The sequence below is a fragment of the Oncorhynchus clarkii genome, chromosome 2 (genome assembly GCF_045791955.1).
Source record: "Oncorhynchus clarkii lewisi isolate Uvic-CL-2024 chromosome 2, UVic_Ocla_1.0, whole genome shotgun sequence".
Classification (NCBI taxonomy): Eukaryota; Metazoa; Chordata; class Actinopteri; order Salmoniformes; family Salmonidae; genus Oncorhynchus; species Oncorhynchus clarkii.
The window spans coordinates 71,406,048-71,424,503 of record NC_092148.1 but is presented as its reverse complement, the minus strand read 5'-3'; the positions used below and the strand labels follow the sequence as shown (position 1 = coordinate 71,424,503).

The 18,456-nt window shown below is 44.4% G+C and overlaps 1 protein-coding gene across 4 annotated transcripts; it reads right to left on the bottom strand.

Moving 5' to 3' along the window:
* Positions 1 to 476: 476 nt before the first annotated feature.
* On the bottom strand, positions 477 to 17,634 carry LOC139373234 (PHD and RING finger domain-containing protein 1-like). Of its 4 annotated transcripts, none has more exons than XM_071113514.1 (19): positions 17,570 to 17,634; positions 16,557 to 16,730; positions 15,662 to 15,781; positions 15,334 to 15,521; positions 14,975 to 15,058; positions 14,516 to 14,649; positions 14,197 to 14,288; positions 13,892 to 14,067; positions 13,316 to 13,451; positions 13,112 to 13,236; positions 12,819 to 13,012; positions 12,490 to 12,618; positions 12,241 to 12,395; positions 10,017 to 12,015; positions 8,578 to 9,896; positions 8,279 to 8,355; positions 7,259 to 7,447; positions 3,380 to 3,508; positions 477 to 2,495 (listed from the first exon to the last, which is right to left on the bottom strand). In XM_071113514.1, the coding sequence occupies exons 2-19, from the start codon at positions 16,642 to 16,644 to the stop codon at positions 2,331 to 2,333; spliced, it is 5,499 nt and encodes a 1,832-aa protein (XP_070969615.1). In that variant the 5' UTR covers positions 16,645 to 16,730; positions 17,570 to 17,634; the 3' UTR covers positions 477 to 2,330. The 4 variants fall into 4 exon arrangements, with proteins under 4 accessions (XP_070969615.1, XP_070969626.1, XP_070969633.1 ...); XM_071113525.1 differs by having other exon boundaries at positions 17,320 to 17,632; XM_071113532.1 differs by having other exon boundaries at positions 13,907 to 14,067; positions 17,570 to 17,629.
* Between the last annotated feature and the right edge of the window lie 822 nt (positions 17,635 to 18,456).

The following is an 18,456-nucleotide window of genomic DNA, read 5'->3' as shown; positions in this document are numbered from 1 at the left end:
TGAAAGGATCAGATAGGTACAGCATACACAATTCAATAATAGCTCCATGTTGCCCTCTGATATACCTATCCAATCCTAAATGCCAAGAGGATAATATTCCAGGATTGATTTGACATTTTTATCGTAAAGTCCAAAGTGCAGGACAAGACAAGCTTAGCCAAAGGCAGGTCCACACACACCCGGTCTACTGAACACACACAGTATGGACACGTCAATTACAAAAAAGGAAAAGATAGGGTGACAGTGTCAAGCATTTTTCTACATAGAACATTTTAGAAGAGATTAAGAGGAATCTGAAAATAAATTGAGAAGGCCAACTGTTTTGAGGCACAGTGGACAGCAGTATTCATTAGCAGGAAGGAAGCCAAACACCTCCTCCAATGAGAAACAGTGTTAAGGATGACATGAATTGCATACAGTATGACTAGGGCCAGTTTCTCCCACCCACGCCACCTGACTAGGAAAAACGTTGGGCCTTTGTTTTTTTTTTTTTATAATCAGGTCATGTAGTCATCAATAACATCCTGGCCCTGACTACGGACTGTTAGCTATTTAACCATGCACACACTCCCCACGACTAGTATAGTGATATTTGTAAGTAACGAAACAAAATCAGTTTGTTTTTGCAAATGTTATTCAAATTGGAACATTTTCTTTTTGAATCAGACAATCTTTCAAAGGAAATGTGAGCAACTAGTTGAGTTCATAATCAAGTGTGAATAACTGCAAACATTAAGCTGCAAGACGGACATTGTCTGCTTTGTCTTATGCTATAGCTTATCATACCAATACACAACAGGACTAGCCACTTGACTCTGAAATAACTGTAAAATAACAGAAAAGAATGGTGAAGGTGCAGAATTCACTCAGCTTCAAAACTTATTAAACTCCTGTCCCCCAGGGCTGCAGGTTTTCATTCCTCCTTGGCAAATTACTTGTCAATTGATTAATTAAAGTCTCACCTAGTTACCTATGTCTTAGTCAATAGCTGAAGTAAAATTAGAATTAAAACCAGTAGACACTTTGGGCCTAGTCTGAATTTGAGAAAATGCACACATAACAGAAACTTTATCAACAACCATGTTTTATGGGAAGTCTGAGTTGTGTTATCTCGGGTATTCTGCCAAGAGACACCAGAGGAGCGTTGACTCAATCTGAACACCACTCAAGACAGCCACTATGTGTAGCCACATACAGATGTAGGATCTTAACTTGATCACCCTGTCGTTGCAGGACATTTCAAGGCACAGCAGGAAATGCAAACATGCAGAGTATTCGTGGTTTATAAAGGCTTCTAAAGTTTGATATTTCCACTTTAAAATTTCAGGCTTGATTTGCCCCAACTAAAAACGTATCAACCCCTACAAAAATGGTATTTAGTTATAATTCAAATTTCCTGTTGCTACAAGACTATTTTCCTGCTGTGAGAAACTGGTCAACTTAAGAGCCTAACTGTACCGTTTGCCAACCAGCACTCCATCGGACCCACATCCCATAGCACAGAGACATTCACAAAAACAACAAACTTCCTCCAGAACCATTCACAGTATACATTTGTGAATACCCAGTAGGAAGCTAACTCAACTGGAAGGGCGTACATAGTGAATCCAAAATCTAGATTTACACCAAATCTAAAATCAGAAATAACTTTCCTACTCTACAAAATTGCATACCTGTATTTTTCTGCACTGTGGCATTATTTTCTTCTTCTAATATGTCAATGACAGCATTAAACTTTGACACCACAGAATTAGGACTCATGCCACAGATAAACACCCCTCTCCCATACAAAAGACACCATTTAAAAAAAAAAGTCAGCACTGCTTCTTGTCAGACATTTTGCCTGTAAAAAAGCTCATTCACATTATTCCTCAACCTCTCTTGATGGAAAGGCTATTTGACAGAGCTGTCCGTTTAAGACAGAATCTCTGTGGGAACCTCTCCAAGAGTAGACCATGCTAGACCATGAAAACAAAGTGCATGGAGATGGTCTGGCCTTGTGTGAATGTTGAAACAAATCCAATTCAAAAACAAATGCTTGTCAGTCGGTGGTAATCAAAGCGCAAGAAGACCACATTGGGTCCACTAAGTTATTTCCACATCTTTCAACGAAAAGGCTCTTCCATTATTTTGTGAGATGGTGAATTACTATGAACATAATGTAACAACTTTATAATCCCCAAAAACAATGAATAAAATAGCCAATCTGGAGGCAGTATTGCTCAAAGTCCTTGAGTCCCCTAACAACCTATGACAATTTGATAACAGAAATAATCAAATTAGTGTGAAAATAGCTGAGTCTCCAGGGCGTGTGGATGAATGTGGGGTCCTCATGGGGTCTCTGGGTCATTTGTTCTATCCGTTTCTGCCTCCTGTGTCTTCCCTCCATCCTCTACTTTCCTGTGTTTCCTGGAGTGTTTGTATTTGTCCACGTAGGCTTTGACCAGGTTGGCCACTTTTACTGGGTTGATCGCCCCACTCTTACTATGACAGACCTGGAAATGCAATGGAAAACAAAATCACATGCATGTTAGTGAAGCAATGTACAAGCACAGTCAAATTACTATATTTAAATCCACAGTGAAACACAATGGCTGTCTTTCTGCAAGAATTAGAGTAAGACTCAGTAGATTATTGTAAATCTAAACTCTCATATTGCACATGTCGGGGCAAGCCCTTATATCAGGGATGGGCAACTTTTATGGGGGTGTGGGCCACAATCTGAACTCATGAAGGGCTGCAGTTGCTCGTGTGTCTGCTTACCCACATCAGTACCCACATCAGTACCCACATCAGTACCCACATCAGTACCCACATTCATAGCCCCCCCCCCCCCCCCCATTGCGAGCAAAACATTTTACATTTTAGTGGCCCCCATCTTGACAGCAGAGAAACATTTCACATTTTATACATTTTAGAGTTAATTTCCTGCAATTCTACACATTTTGCTATAGGGTAGAGAGAAATGTTTGCAGTTTTGAATATGATATCTAAGTGAGAGTGACTAACAAAATCACAAGGCTGGTAATTTGACCATGATAACAAGTTTAGATAGCTGGCCAGTAAACTAACTTTGTAATCTAAAAAATGTTAGCTAACATGAGCTAATTGACTAACCATCAGTGACTGACATAAGAGGAAAAACTGCTGATGCACAACCAATTGGTCCAAGAGGCCTTCAAAAAGGGGGCTGAATGGCCGCCAGTTGCCCACCCCTGCCTTACATCAACCAATGAAAGACACTTGATCCAAAGATTCACTCCCATGATTAACATCTTTGGTACATTATTATGTGCATGTTCTCCAGTTTCCATAAAAACTCATTTTAATTTATCATTGCAAACCACATGACACATTGTTAGCCAATGATCAGGTGTACCTTCTGGACAGCCTTGCGTACGATATCCTTGTACTCGTCCTTAGTGATGTCTCTCTTCTGGTAGAATGGCTTGATAGCCAGCTTCACCTCCTCTATGGCTCTCTCCTGCATGTGGAGCTTCTTTATGTACTGTGGACAGAAACCAGGGATTGGTCAACACACACAACTATAAAAGGGGCCCAGAGCCATGTATTTACATATTACCAGGGGATTGGTAATTCACTTGCAACAAGTATTGGCTATTGCCAATGCAGCAGCTACTCCTCCCGGGGTCCAGCAAAATTAAGGCACTTATATTCTTACAATACATTCACAACACATCAAGTGTGTCCCTCAGGCCCCTATTCTTGATGTGGAATAGAGTTTAGTCATGGCTCGACAGTGCTTTACAAAAGTATTCACCCCCTTGGCGTGGTTCCTATTTTGTTGCATTACAACCTGTAATTTAAATGGATTTTTATTTGGATTTCATGTAATGGACATATACAAAATAGTCCAAATTACAAAAAAAAGTACAAGTAAAAGTAGTGTGTGCATACAGTATGTATTCACCCCCTTTGCTATGAAGCCCCGAAATAAGATTGGGTGCAACCAATTTACTTCAGAAGTCACATAATTAATTAAATAAAGTCCACCTGCGTGCAATCTAAGTGTCACATGATCTCAGTATATATATATATACACGCCTGTTCTGAAAGGCCCCAGAGTCTGCAACACCACAAGGGGCACCACCAAGCAATGAAGACCAAGGAGATCTCCAAACAGGTCAGGGACAAAGTTGTGGAGAAGTACAGATCAAGGTTTTATTTTTTTATTTTTTTTAAAATCTGAACCTTTGAACATCCTACAGAGCACCATTAAATCCATTATTAAAAAATGGAAAGACTATGGCACCACAACAAACCTGACAAGAGGGCAGCCCACCAAATCTCAGACCAGGCAAGGAGGGCATTAATCAGAGACAACAAAGAGACCAAAGATAACCCTTAAGGAGCTGCAAAACTCCAATCTCCGCTGTGGAGCATCTGTCCATAGGACCACTTTAAGCCGCACACTTCACAGAGCAGGGCTTTATACGGAAGAGTGGCCAGAAAAAAGCCATTGATCAGGGAAAAAATAAGCAAACACATTTGGTGTTCGCCAAAAGCCATGTGGGAGACACCCCAAACATATAGAAGAAGGTAATCTGGTCAAATTAGACTAAAATTTAGCTTTTTGGCCACCAAGGAAAATTATATGTCTGGCGCAAACCCAACACCTCTCATCACCCAGAGAATATCATCCCCACAGTGAAGCATGGTGGTGGCAGCATCATGCTGTGGGATGTTTTCATCAGCAGGGACTGGGAAACTGGTCAGAATTGAAGGAATGATGGATGGTGCTAAATACAGGGTAATTCTTGAGGGAAACCTTTTTCTGTCTTCTAGAGATTTGAGACTGGGACAAAGGTTCACCTTCCAGCAGGACAATGACCCTAAGCATACTGCTAAAGCAACACTTTAGTGGTTTAAGGGGAAACATATTGGAATGGCATAGTCAAAGCCCAGACTTCAATCTAATTGAGAATCTATGGTATAACTTAAAGATTGCTGTACACCAGCAGATCCCACCCAAAAGGAGGCTCTATAAAGTATTGACTTGGGGGGGGGGGGGGGGGGGTAAATAGTTTGTTTCAAAATAAAAAATATTTTACATCTTCAATGTGTGTTGTGTAAATCAAATTATACAAACCCCCCCAAAAACCCATTTTAATTTCAGATTGTAAGGCAACAAAATAAGAAAAATGCAAAGAGGGGTGAATACTTTCGCAAGACTCTGTATGTAGTAATGTGCGCCTGCCATAGGCTGTTGTGGACTATGACGAGACCTCTGGTGGCATATGTCTTGTGGGGTATGCATGGGTGCCTGAGCTGTGTGCCAGTAGTGTTGGAGAAGAAAGTAAAAATGCAATATGTGCCATGTAAAAAAGCTAATGTTTATGTTCCTTGCTCAGAACATGAGAACATATGAAAGCTGGTGGTTCCTTTTAACATGAGTCTTCAATATTCCCAGGTAAGAAGTTTTAGGTTGTAGTTATAAAAGGACTATTTCTCTCTATACCATTTGTATTTCATATACCTTTGACTATTGGATGTTCTAATAGGTACTTTAGTATTGCCAGCCTAATCTCGGGAGTTGATAGGCTTGAAGTCATAAACAGCGCAATGCTGCTGGCAAACGCAGTAAAGTGCTGTTTGAATGATTGCTTACGAGCCTGCTGCTGCCTACCACCGCTCAGTTAGACTGCTTTATCAAATCATAGACTTAATTATAATATAATAACACACAGAAATATGAGCCTTAGGTCATTAATATGGTCAAATCTGGAAACTATCATTTCGAAAATGATATATCTAACGGGTGGCATCAATAAGTCTAAATATTGCTGTTACATTGCACAACCTTCAATGTTATGCCATAATTACGTCAAATTCTGGCAAATTAGTTCGCAACGAGCCAGGCAGCCCAAACTGTTGCATATACCCTGACTCTGCGTGCAATGAACGCAAGAGAAGTGACACAATTTCCCTAGTTTAATATTGCCTGCTAACATGAATTTCTTTTAACTAAATATGCAGGTTTAAAAAATATATACTTCTGTGTATTGATTTTAAGAAAGGCATTGATATTCATGGTTAGGTACATTCGTGCAACGATTGTGCTTTTTTCGCAAATGCGCTTTTGTTAAATCATCCCGTTTGGTGAAGTTGGCTGTCTTTGTTAGGAAGAAATGGTCTTCACACAGTTCGCAACGAGCCAGGCGGCCCAAACTGCTGCATATACCCTGACTCTGCTTGCACAGAACGCAAGAGAAGGGACACAATTTCCCTAGTTAAAAGAAATTCATGTTAGCAGGCAATATTAACTAAATATGCAGGTTTAAACATATATACTTGCGTATTGATTTTAAGAACGTTGTTAATGTTTATGGTTAGGTACACATTGGTGCAATGACAGTGCTTTTTTTGCGAATGCGCTTGTTAAATCACCCGTTTGGCGAAGTAGGCTGTGATTCAATGATAAATTAACAGGCAACCTGCAGGGCAAGTTAGATAAACTAGTAATATCATCAACCATGTGTAGTTAACTAGTGATTATGTTAAGATTGATTGTTTTTTTATAAGATACGTTTAATGCTAACTAGCACCTTACCTTGGCTCCTTGCTGCACTCACATAACAGGTAGTCAGCCTGCCACGCAGTCTACCCGTGGATGGAGTGCAATGTAATCGGCCATGATCGGTGTCCAAAAATGAAGATTACCGATTGTTATGAAAACTTGAAATCGGCCCTAATTAATCAGCCATTCCGATTAATCGGTCGACCTCTAGTCTGTAGAAACTGCCTTGTTGATAGTGCTGTTAAGGCAGAACAGTGTTTTCTTTTGGACAGACTTCTCCCCATCTTAGCTACTGTTGTATCAATATTTTTGGGCCATGACAGTTTACAATAGAAGGTTACTCCAGCAGTTTAGTCACCTCAACTTGCTCAATTTCCACATTATTCATTACACAATTTAGTTGAGGTTTAGGGTTTAGTGAATGATTTGTTCCAATACAATGCTTTTCCTTTTTGAAATATTTAACTTCTTCCTTGCCACCCATTCTGAAATTAACTGCAGCTCTTAAGTGTTGCAGTCATTTCAGTCGCTGTAGAAGCTGACGTGTATAGTGTTGAGTCATCCGCATACATAGACACACTGGCTTTACTCAAAGCCAGTGGCATGTTGTTAGTAAAGATTTTTAAAAGTAAGGGACCTAGGACAGCTGCTACTGATATCACCCAAATGTGCATTGATCCTTTTGAAGACCATCATTTTCCTTCCTCCTCTCAGACTCACCTTATCGTTCCTAGAAACATCATCCTCTCCCAGGTCTTCGTTGGGTTCCTCCTGCCCAGGTTTAGACAGCGCTACGTTGGTTAGGCTGCTGGAGCTGGAAATGGCACTAGGGAGCATTATGGACACACTGCCCCTCTTGGTGCTCTGGACCTTGGGGTCAGTGAGTGACGTAGCCCCCAAGGGAGCCTCCTATAGGTGGGAATATTTAGATGAGGCAATCTTCACATGTAAGCCATTTGATTATTGGACAAATCCCAATTTGAGATGTGTGGGCAAGTTTAACATCAACTTAAACTGTGTATTTATGTTGAGGGTGAATTATAAAAAATAAATTAAGCAACACAAGTTGATGTGTTGCTAAATTACAGCACAATAACATTTTAATTTAAATGTAATGTCATGTTCATATTCACAACAGAAATGTGACCTAACCAGGGCATAAATCTCAACCATCTCTTGCCTCAACACGCCCTATCAGAAAATATGTTATTGTGTTAAGGTATTATCAGCACATAGCCTTTGTGACGTAACTTTGCTCCAGTTTTGATTTCCCTTGCAAGGTTTCTACTTTCATTTCACCATAAAACCCTCTATCAGTTCAAGTTTCAGTCACATGATCTCTCTTGGGCCCTATTTGATCTGCACTGGCTATCCGCTGACACGCCACAACTGCACTCCGAGTCAAAACGGACAGTCTGCTACCTTGTGGCCTTTTAGGAGAGGTGCATGTTTATTACAGGAATAGTTTGTACTGAAGGTTTTGAGCACTAAATCACAGATATCTGTAAAGATCAACAGAACATCTACTTGATATTGACATGACCGGCCGCCAGTATGATGTCGTGACTAGGTGTCGTTTCTTAATGAACTGCCAGTTTACTGATTGATCATAACTACACATTAGCAGGAAAGAAAGACAGCATACAGCGGTAGAGGCCTGAAGCTAAGCACTGACCTCACACCACACAGAACAAATCAGCTATCTAGGTAAGTAGGCAAGGTCAACGTAATGAGCCGTACCTGACTGGATGCCTGGGTGGAAGAGGCAGGTCTGCGAGCTCCCTCCTGTTTTAGCTTCAGTTTGTAGAGGGACAGCTCTGAGACGAAGGCAAAAACAACACATCTTAACTAGCTGTTCCTAATTGAAGAGCTATGACCCTCTCTGTGTTAAGTGAATTAGAGGTTGTTTCTGAACCAGAGTCAAAGAGTTGACTACAAATTGTTGATTGATGTAATTTAACACGTAAGGGCTCTAATTGTGCCAAACTAGGTTATGGTATGCTTAAATGTTTTAAAAGGGTACAATAAAAAAAACTCACTAGTGCCAGTCTTCTCTGGCTGTGGCCCCTCTGGCTCCTGCAGGTTCCAGGTGACCCTCTTCACCGAGGGTTTGGCCTTGGCACCTGCCGTGACTGGCACCAGTTCTCCCCCAGTCTTCCCCTTCTCTCCCTCTCCTTCCTTCTCCTGTTTGACCCCAGCCTCCCCACTCTCTCCTCCTGGCTCCGTCTTCACATAGTCCAGGCTGTCCAGCATCATGTCCACGTCCATGTCATCGTCTGAAGGCTCCTCTACCTCGTGCTTCTCTGGGTTCACTGAGATGGATTGGACTAGTGGAGGAGTCTCTGTGAGGGCCTCTGGTACTGGAGGAATCAGGGATGGGGTCCCCTGCTGGCTGGCTATACTCTCAGCAGCCTGAGGAGGAGCAAGGACAAGGTGTGTGCTGAGTGTTGAGAAGCTTGGGCTGGATTGGCCAGTTTGGGTGGGGGGAACAGGGATGTTGGAGGTTAGGTGTTGAGGCAGCTCAGGCCAGATGGGCTCAATCTTGATGGTTTCCTTTAACGCCTGATCTTTTTGATCTGCTATGTCTGATGTGGAGACTGCGCACGCCTCCTTTATGAGGGCGGAAGGGTGTTCTTTTTCGATCTCCTTGTGCTGTTGCAAGTCCTTGACTGTGCTGAATGTTGACAGAGGTTTTTCTTTCTTGATTGGTTTACTATCCAGTGATTCTTCCAACATATCAAAGGCAGGTTTCTCTTTTTTAATCTCTTTTAGCAACATAGACTCATTGAGTAGTTTTGTTGAGAGAGAGGCAAGTCTCTCTGTTCTAATGTCATTGCTGTCACTCTCCTTTTTCACCTCTGAGGCAGAGAGGACAGAGAGAGATTTGAGTCCTGAGGAAAGCATCTGCTTTTTGATCTCTCGCTCTTTCCTCTCTTCTTTAGTCTCGCTCTCCTCTTTCAGAGGGACGCGGGGGAGAACTTTTACCTTTTTATTCTCTTTCTGTTCTTCTAGCTTATTGAAGGTGGTGGTTGAGGAAGACCCTAGTGGTCTCTGTGACCCCTCTTCTTTCCTCCTCTCTCTGGATCGCGACCTGGACTTCGGCCTCTTCCGATCTTTCGACCGCACCTCAACCCTGTCCTTTGATCTGGAGGATGATGGTTGTGATCGTAAGTGGTCTTTCCTCCTTTCCCTGGACCTGGAACGGGAACGCGAGCGAGACTGCGAGCAATCACGCTTCTTGTCCTTTGACGGGCGACCCTTCTCTCTTTCACTCCCTCTGCCCTCGTTCCTCTCCCTGCTCCCTCTCCTCTGCTTTTTCCTCTTGGACCGCTCTCTACTGCTGGAGCCTGACCATGACCTTAATCAAAATATTAGAAATAGTTGTCATAATAGGAAATATTACGAGAATACATGTATAATTAAACAGAACCAAATCACTGTGTACAGAATTAACATGATCAAACAATGACATTAGTACCTGGAGCGCCTCCTGTCTTTGGAGGGAGAACGTGACCGTCTCTTCTTCCTGCGAGACCTCTCAGAGATATCAGAGATAGAGCTGTCTGATGGGGACCGAGTCCTTCTCCTCTCCCTCGATCCCGAATGCCTAGAACTCTCTCGCCCCTTGTCTCCTCTCCTACCCCCCTCATAACGTCTCTTCCTCCCTGCCTGGTCCGGGGCCTTGTCTCCCCTCCTCCTGCCTGCCTCTGGGCTGTTTGAGGCAGACCGCCGCTCCATGGAAGACCCCCTGCCTTTGGATGTTTTCCTCCCCTGGCCTGGGGGCCTGGAGTGTGATTTAGACCTGGATGGGGACCTGGGGGGGCTGTCCTGGGGCTCTGACTTTATCTCAGTCTTCACCATCCTGTTTCTGTGGTGGCTGGAGGCTAAGCTGGATAAGGAAGGAGTAGTCTGCTGGTTCTGGGGCTCTCTACTGTTGCCAGTCTGGCTGTGCTGCCCTTTCTCACCCCCTGGCTCATTCCTCTCCCTCTTCAGATGGACCTGGCTCTGGGACAGAGGTGTGCTGGTGCCAGTCATCACAGACCTGGGTGCATTGTGAGGGCTGTGACCAGGCTTTGCAGTGTCAGAGTTCTCTGGCTCCCTCTTCACCTCCAGACCTTCTGCTGAGCCCTCATCCTTCTCCAGTGACAGGGCTTTCACCTGCTGGCTGGCACCTTCCTTCACCTGCTGGCTGGCACCTTCCTTCACCTGCTGGCTGGCACCTTCCTTCACCTGCTGGCTGGCACCTTCCTTCACCTGCTGGCTGGCACCTTCCTTCACCTGCTGGCTGGCACCTTCCTTCACCTGCTGGCTGGGACCTTCCTTCACCTGCTGGCTGGGACCTTCCTTCACCTGCTGGCTGGGACCTTCCTTCACCTGCTGGCTGGGACCTTCCTTCACCTGCTGGCTGGGACCTTCCTTCACCTGCTGGCTGGGACCTTCCTTCACCTGCTGGCTGGGACCTTCCTTGTGCACCATGGTTGGTTTCCCCCCAGCATGGCTCTCTGCTTCGCTGTCTGAGCCGGTTGGATGGAAGGGATCGTATATATCCCCCTCTTCCTTCTCCTCTTTGACCGGTGTGTGTGAGGACGTCAGTAGATTCTGTTTCTTCTTGCGCTCCTCTCTTTTCCTCTTCGCCTTCTCTTCCTCTGGAGACGCTGGTTCTAGACAGTTTCCAGCTGCAACAATTGCAGAAGCGTTGCTAAGCTTTCTGGCGTGCCAGACAGAGCTGGCGTTGATCCGGAAGCACACTGTGGATGATGCTGATGAAGAGGTGCGGGCAGGGTTAGATGCAGAATCAGAAGAGGAGAACGAAGAGGAGAAGGAGCTGGAGAAGGCTGAGGAAGGGCCTGCTCTGTCTGGTCTCTGTCCCTCTGTCCTGCCCTGCTGCTGGTCCACACTTTGCTGCCTGCCCCTGTTCCCACCCAGGCTGTTCACACAGGCATCAGGGAAGCTATTACTACCACTACCATTAGCACTGCTACTACTACCACTACTACCCCCTCTGCTGGCATTGCCATTCGTCAGGCCACCGCTCTCCCGTTTTATCCTTGGTATCCTGGGAAGCACCAATACTGGTGCTTCCCATACTGGTTTAGCAGCGGCCTTCTTAGCCTGGGGCTGTGGTGGCACCGTCTCCCTACCTCTGGAGTGAGAGTCTGGGGTAGGAGTGGAGGTGGCAGCCCTCTGGGTCCCATGGGGGGGTAGTACACCGGTGTCCTCCCAGTGGCTGTGTCCAGGACTAGGTCTACAGGGGGCAGGGACGTGTGGGTGACTCAGGATGGGACTTGGATAAGTGGCCGAGTGGGGGGATGAAGGGGTGAGAGGGGACAGGCAGGGTCCTGCTACCAGGTCTCCATTAATGGGGAGACAAAGGGAGCTGGCTGCTGTGGTAGGGGACATCTCTGAGTGGAGCTGGGCTACTGATTCACCAGAGCTGCTGCTCCTACTGCTGCTGGGTATGGATGACGACAAACCCACTACAACACAAACACAACACAATAACTGACTCAACATGATGTTGCTGTGTAACACACAGAATCCAACAGACTTCAAAATCAATGGTTAACAAGCAATAAAACATTGACTAGTTCTTAAATAGTCAGGTAATAGATTCAGAACCAGCAAAATACTGAGAAAGAATGAAAAAAAAAAGGACAAGAGATTGAACTAAAGAAAGTAAGAAACCCTAGCAGCCTGCTCACCTGGTTTGATAGCCTTGAGGGATCCATCTCTGTTAATGACTACGTCTGAGCTGTCCATCAGAAGCATGCTCTGCCCTGATAGGATGCTGCCCAGCAGGTCAGGCACTGGGGCCACCTCTGCGACCTCCTCCAACTGGGGAAGGCTCGAGCCCCACCTACAACCCCATGGCAACCACAGGTCAGACATATATCATATTGAAGGATGTGAGCTACAAAACAAAATAACATTTGGGAGATGAGAATGGGTACCTAGAGAGGCCAGCAGTGATTGGTCGAGCCACAGGCTGGTGTGAGAGGAGTGCGGAGCGAGATAAGCCACGCCTCTTGGCCTCCAGCAGTGATGACGTGGCCGAGGCTTGCTCCTCCTCATCATCATCCCTGGGGTGGGATCAACAGCCAATCAACATTCAGAACCATGTTGAGGTCCATTCCACAATTGTCTGTTATTTTCTATGAGTTTTTCACTTCATGGTTTTGTTTGAAATTATTGTTGTCAGCATTAGATGGAGATCTCTATTCTCTAGATTAATAAAGTACTGTTATCTTATAGTTGTGAGTTGTGCCTGAGACAGACCTACCTGCTAGTAAAGGGGTCCAGATCGTAGGGGTCTCCATAGACAGAGAGCGAAGCAGCTCCTATGTCAGCCCTCATACTGCCCAGAGTGGTTTCTGAAGGTTGGTACACAGAGGGAAGGGAAGAGCCCCGTTTGGGCTTCCCTATCCCTAGGTTACGGGCTATACGACCACGTGACGTAGCTTCCTTTTTCACCACCTAGGAACACACAGTCAGATTAAACATGAGCACTGATTCTGTCATTTTGTTATAGGCACTATATTTTTCATGTTATAATTGTTAAATTTGAAGTCTCACCAGTTTCCTTCTGGACTTGGTCCTCCTCACTCGCCGTTTCCTCCTCCTCACCCCAGTGCCTGCAGCTTTGCCCTTACCACCCGTGGCAGACGATGACCTCTTACTCTGGCCTTTCCTGCGCTTTACTGTGGGCAAATGCATCTCTTTTAAAAACCCAGGTAGGGTTTGCGTGCGTGCGTGCCTGCGTGCGTGCGTTTTTTTCACCTGTCCTGCGTCGTCGACTGGATGGAACGCGGGGTGTGAGGTTCCGTATGTACACAGCTGTGTTGAGTCCAGCCACCACTGCATTGATAGTCTCATCCAGCCAGGTGGTCTGTGGCATCAGAAAGCTGGGGGAGATCTGAGACCAGAGGTACACTGCATCACTCTACTATTCTCTGCTGTCTATTTGGACATGCTTTACTTGACATGACCTTCACAGCCGTCTAATGAGGCAGCCTGCAGCATCACCACCACCCTCTGGCTCTCTATTCTAGACCTGCAGGTCAAATGTTACTTGGTGCAAGTAGCGCATTCAAACATGACAAAATAACAGTGTTAATCAAGTGTTATGTAATACCATTCTACACAAAAAAAACATCATACACGTTTCAACCCAGGAGCGAAAACATGGGTAACAACATTTTTCATAAGTACATTATCATGCTGCTCACAAAATCTTTGATTACAGAATTCATATCAATGCTACAGAGTAAGGGCTGTTGACACTAGTGGCGAGGAGCGGAGTGTAGTGAGGCAGAACAGAGAAGCCAATAGGAAGCAACACGCCTCATGCCAAACCTGTGCAATGCGTGCCTGGGTGATGCGGTGGTGGTTGACACTGGCGCGGACCCTCTCACTCTGCTGGGTGCGGGCAATGGCCCGGGTGGGGCCTGCCGCAGGGAGGCGGGAGCGGCTGGTTGTGGGACGGGCGCTGCTCAGACTCTCCGTGTTGCTCTGCTCTTCCACTGAACCCCCTGAGGAGCAATAACATTGATGAACTCTGGGATCTTGGTAAAATGACTTTTTTATATTGCTTTATACAAAGAGTATTGTCAACGTATTCCTCAGAGGAAGACGTATGAGTCAGTACTGAGTATGATTACTTGAATGGCGGTTGTTGGCTTGACACTCTGGGCAGAACCATTCCTCCACAGGGACAGCATCCAGCGGGGGGGTCAGACACTCCATGTGGTACCTTCCATGGAGCACAGAGTGGTAGAAAGTAGGTATTAACATGGATATGATCAAGTCCCGCATTCATAAGGTTAAGAATGAGATAACATGGATATGATCAGAAAATAAAAACCAAGAAATATTCAAAGGGTTAATTGGAATGATTAGATAAAGATACATTAATTCCTGATTGTATGATTAATCAGGAACAATCCCAGAACGCTAGGTGGCGTGTGTTAATTGTCTCACCCAGCATCACAGCCGTCACAGAGCAGCAGGCGGTCTTCACGGTCACTCCCTCCACACACCTCGCAGCTGGTCTGTTCCAGCTCCAAGTCGATCACCTCCTCCTGGCCCTCCTTCACTGGTTTCTGCACTGTGATCTGCACTCAATCATCATGCACATAGAGCAATGACAAGAATGACTGTCTGTAATGGCTGTCTGGCAATGACTGTCTGGAGCTCCCATGCATGACCCATATTTGTATATACAATGTTTCAACCATAATGGTCTTTGCCACAAAATAAATCAAACACCCTTCATGAGGAATACACATGCCATGTGTAGTAGCTACTTCTCTACCTCTCAGAACACCCCCCCCCCCCTCCAACAATACATTCAGAAACACCATGCACAACATTAAATCAAGACCAAAGAAGGCAATTAAAAGACATTCATCAAGAGAAAGTCCGTTTTTTAAAACTCACCATTTTCTGCACTTTCCCACCATAACATTTTCTCAGGTAGATGTTATTGAAGACTATTCTGTCCACAGGACAGGAGTTTGCATTCTGAGGGAAGAACAAACCACGATTGGAGGCACAACATTTGGACACACTTTAACATATAATTACTATCTGTCTTAACAAAACCTTTGTTTATAGGACTGAAAGTGAAAGCTGAGGTGTGGCGCCAAGGTTCCAGTGACGCTCATGAATTTGACGGGTGAGTGTCTTCTAGTTCTTCCGACAATATTGTAATTTTGTGTCTGTACTAACACTTAAGTGAATAAAAAGCTTTAACCACTTGACCTCTCATTTTGCACCCTCTAATGTCACCCACCCACCTTGGACCACTCCAGGATGCAGTCGAGGCAGAAGTAGTGTTCGCAGCTCTCTGGCGTGGCCACGGGCTGGCTGTGGAAGGAGTTTAGGCAGATAGGGCATTTCTCAGTGTCCTCGTCTGAGCTCAGACCTGCCAAGTCAGTAGACGCTCCCCCCACCGCACCCTCTACCACATCGTCCTCTTCTCCATCTGGGGAACAAGTATGTCGTATGATCAGAAGTTATGAAACTCAAGTGGTAGATCTATACCTTGGATACTAAAAGCGTACCATGGACCATTACTGATTCTTTTCCATGAGTACAGAATCCTACATTTCCACAGTCTCTCACCATCACTGTCATCCTCCTCTTCTTCCTCCTCCTCCTCCTCTCCATCGAGGAGGTCTTCCTCCTCCTCACCACTGTCAGAAGCTCCCTCAGATTCCTCCCCACCTTCATCGCTGTCTTCATCTGTAAGTTGACAAATAAAAGTAGATGAGTAAGTAATCCAATTATTTCCAATACCAGTAGTGATGAGAGCCAATCACTAAGGGCGCTTTCAAATATAGTTTTGAGCTGTAGTTCGAATCAGAATTTGATTATTTGTTACATAGTTTTTTGTTGGTCCCACATTGTCAAATGAAAAACAATCAAAACTATGTGTCCATGCAAGTAATTTGTTTATTGGACAAAAATTCTCACGTTAAATTAATCTATGATTATCATGAAGCGTCACTGTGTCCAAATCTTCATATGACTTTAGCTTTGGTCTTTCAACAACATGCAGGAGGAAACAGCGCAATAGCCCCTAACTGTGACGTGAAAGGGCTATACAGTAGCCTGTATTCCCGGTATAGCCCCCGTCTCCCCTAATCTGCATCCGATGCGCTCAGAAATGTGCTGCTTTACTCAGAAAGTTTAAAAGATATTAAGTTATGATGCAGCATGCATTTCATCAAATGCTCGCAGTCAAATAACCAATAATAATGCACGACTCTGGTTATTTTCCTGTGTTTTGTCCGGACTGGGTTCTCACCTGCAGCAAACCTCACCACAGTACGAATTGAATTAGACCCTTTCTGAGCAAACCACTATTTGTGGTTTACTGCGCTCCCGAGTGCGAATAGTGTTCACACCAGTCCAAACAAACAGAACTAAGGGGGTAAATGCACAAGAGTGAAAAAAACACTCCAAACCAGATTCACTCCTTAGGGTATTCATAAAATGTAGAAATATGATTCCATACCTGAGATTGCCCATACTGTAGGCCTTTTTTCTTTTCTGTGTGAGGCATTCCGGTTGATCAGCTCATCCTGGTTGTCTTCTTCATCCATGGCTGAACATCAGAAAGCTTCCTGCACCAATATCTAGCTAAATATCAAAGGCTATGCTTCAAATGAGACATATGACTTTTCAGTAGCTGGAAAACACATGAAATTAAAATTAGTGCCACAACTATTCACCTGGTCCATGCACAACAACGATTTCCTGTGTAGTCAGTATTGACACATGCAACAAGAACGCATTTTCACACTGTTAATACGGATTTAGCTACTGCATGAGATAGCGGTATGTGAGGGAGCTTTGTAAGTCAATTATAGCATGTCACAAGTGGACAGCTAGTTAGCCATTGTGAGACGTGAGTTAGCTACGTTAGCTAGTTAACGTTTGCAGACTTGAACATTTGCCGTTAGCTAACGTTACCTACTGTAGATAACTATGACTACATAGTTTCCCAGGCATAAATTACAAGTACAATCCAGACGGACAAATGAAAGACATTTATATCAAGTTATCTTCTTCGTAGATGTGTTAGCTACCTAGCTAGTGGTAGCTGTTAAGCTTAACGAGTAATTAAGTAGCTAGGTAGCTAACAACTGCTGCTGCTTCACTGCCTTCTGTTTCCTCAACAACAAAAACATTGAGCGACTTTGGTGTTGCACTGTAAATGTATGCTCGCTAAAAGAGCTAGCTAAATAAACCATTGTAAATAAGCTTTCGTTACCTACCTTATTGCAAAGAAAACGTGCAAGTTATGGAATATTCTTAGCTAGCTACCAGTACCTGCAATGTTATGGATAATAGTCTGCTAGATGCTAGCCTGCTACTGCTAGCATTAGCTTGAGTCTAAATATAACTTCACTTGCACGCTCGTTATGTGTATGTGACATTCATATGTTGTCAGTTTAAAAGTTATCATTATCCAGGCGTACGTTATTGTATACTTCGAACGTGCAAAGCCAGGGTGTTTACACCTACCCTACACGGTTGTGAATGACATGTTTGGAGTAACTGCTTAGTCCACAATTTTTGTTGAGTGACACCGCAGGCTGGAATGACGGAAATGGCCAAAATTACGCTTCTCTTCTTCTTCTCTGTGTCTTTTACAACTATTATTGTATTGCTGCCACCAACTGGACGGGGGTGGTAAAAACAAATGCAAAAAAAATGTAATTTCAATTACAAAGAAGGGAAAAAAATATGAATCCACAGGTACACAAAAAAGTAATAAAAAAACATCCCTCTCCTTCAGTCATTCAAAAACTCCATAACTCCCTACACAGGCTCTAGAGCCTGCCATGAGACAGAACTGCTGGTGATGGGATCCACAGGAAGCTGCTGAGTGAACGGCTCATAATAATGGCTGGAACGGAACAATTGGAATGGCATCAAATATATGGAAATTCCCTAAAGGGAGTGTAGAAGAGGTGAAACTATTATTGCTGTCTATCAACAATGACAAGCCACCGGGGTCTGACAACCTGGATGGAAAAATACTGATGTTCATAGCGGACGATATTGCCACTCCTATTTGCCATATCTTCAATTTAAGCCTACTAGAAAGTCTGTGCCCTCAGGCCTGTAGGGAAGCGAAAGTTATTCTGCTTCCAAAGAATAGTAAATCCCCCTTTACTGGATACGCACTGAGCTAAAGGGTAGAGCTGCCGCTTTCAAGGAGTGGGACTCTAAACTGGACACTTATAAGAAATCCCGCAATGCACTCAGACAAACCATCAAACAGGAAAAGCGTCAATACAGGGGTAAGACTGAATTGTACTGCTCTGACACTCGTTGTATGTGGCAGGGCTTGTAAACTATTACAGACTACAAAGTTAAGCACAGTCACGAGCCGCCCAGTGACATGA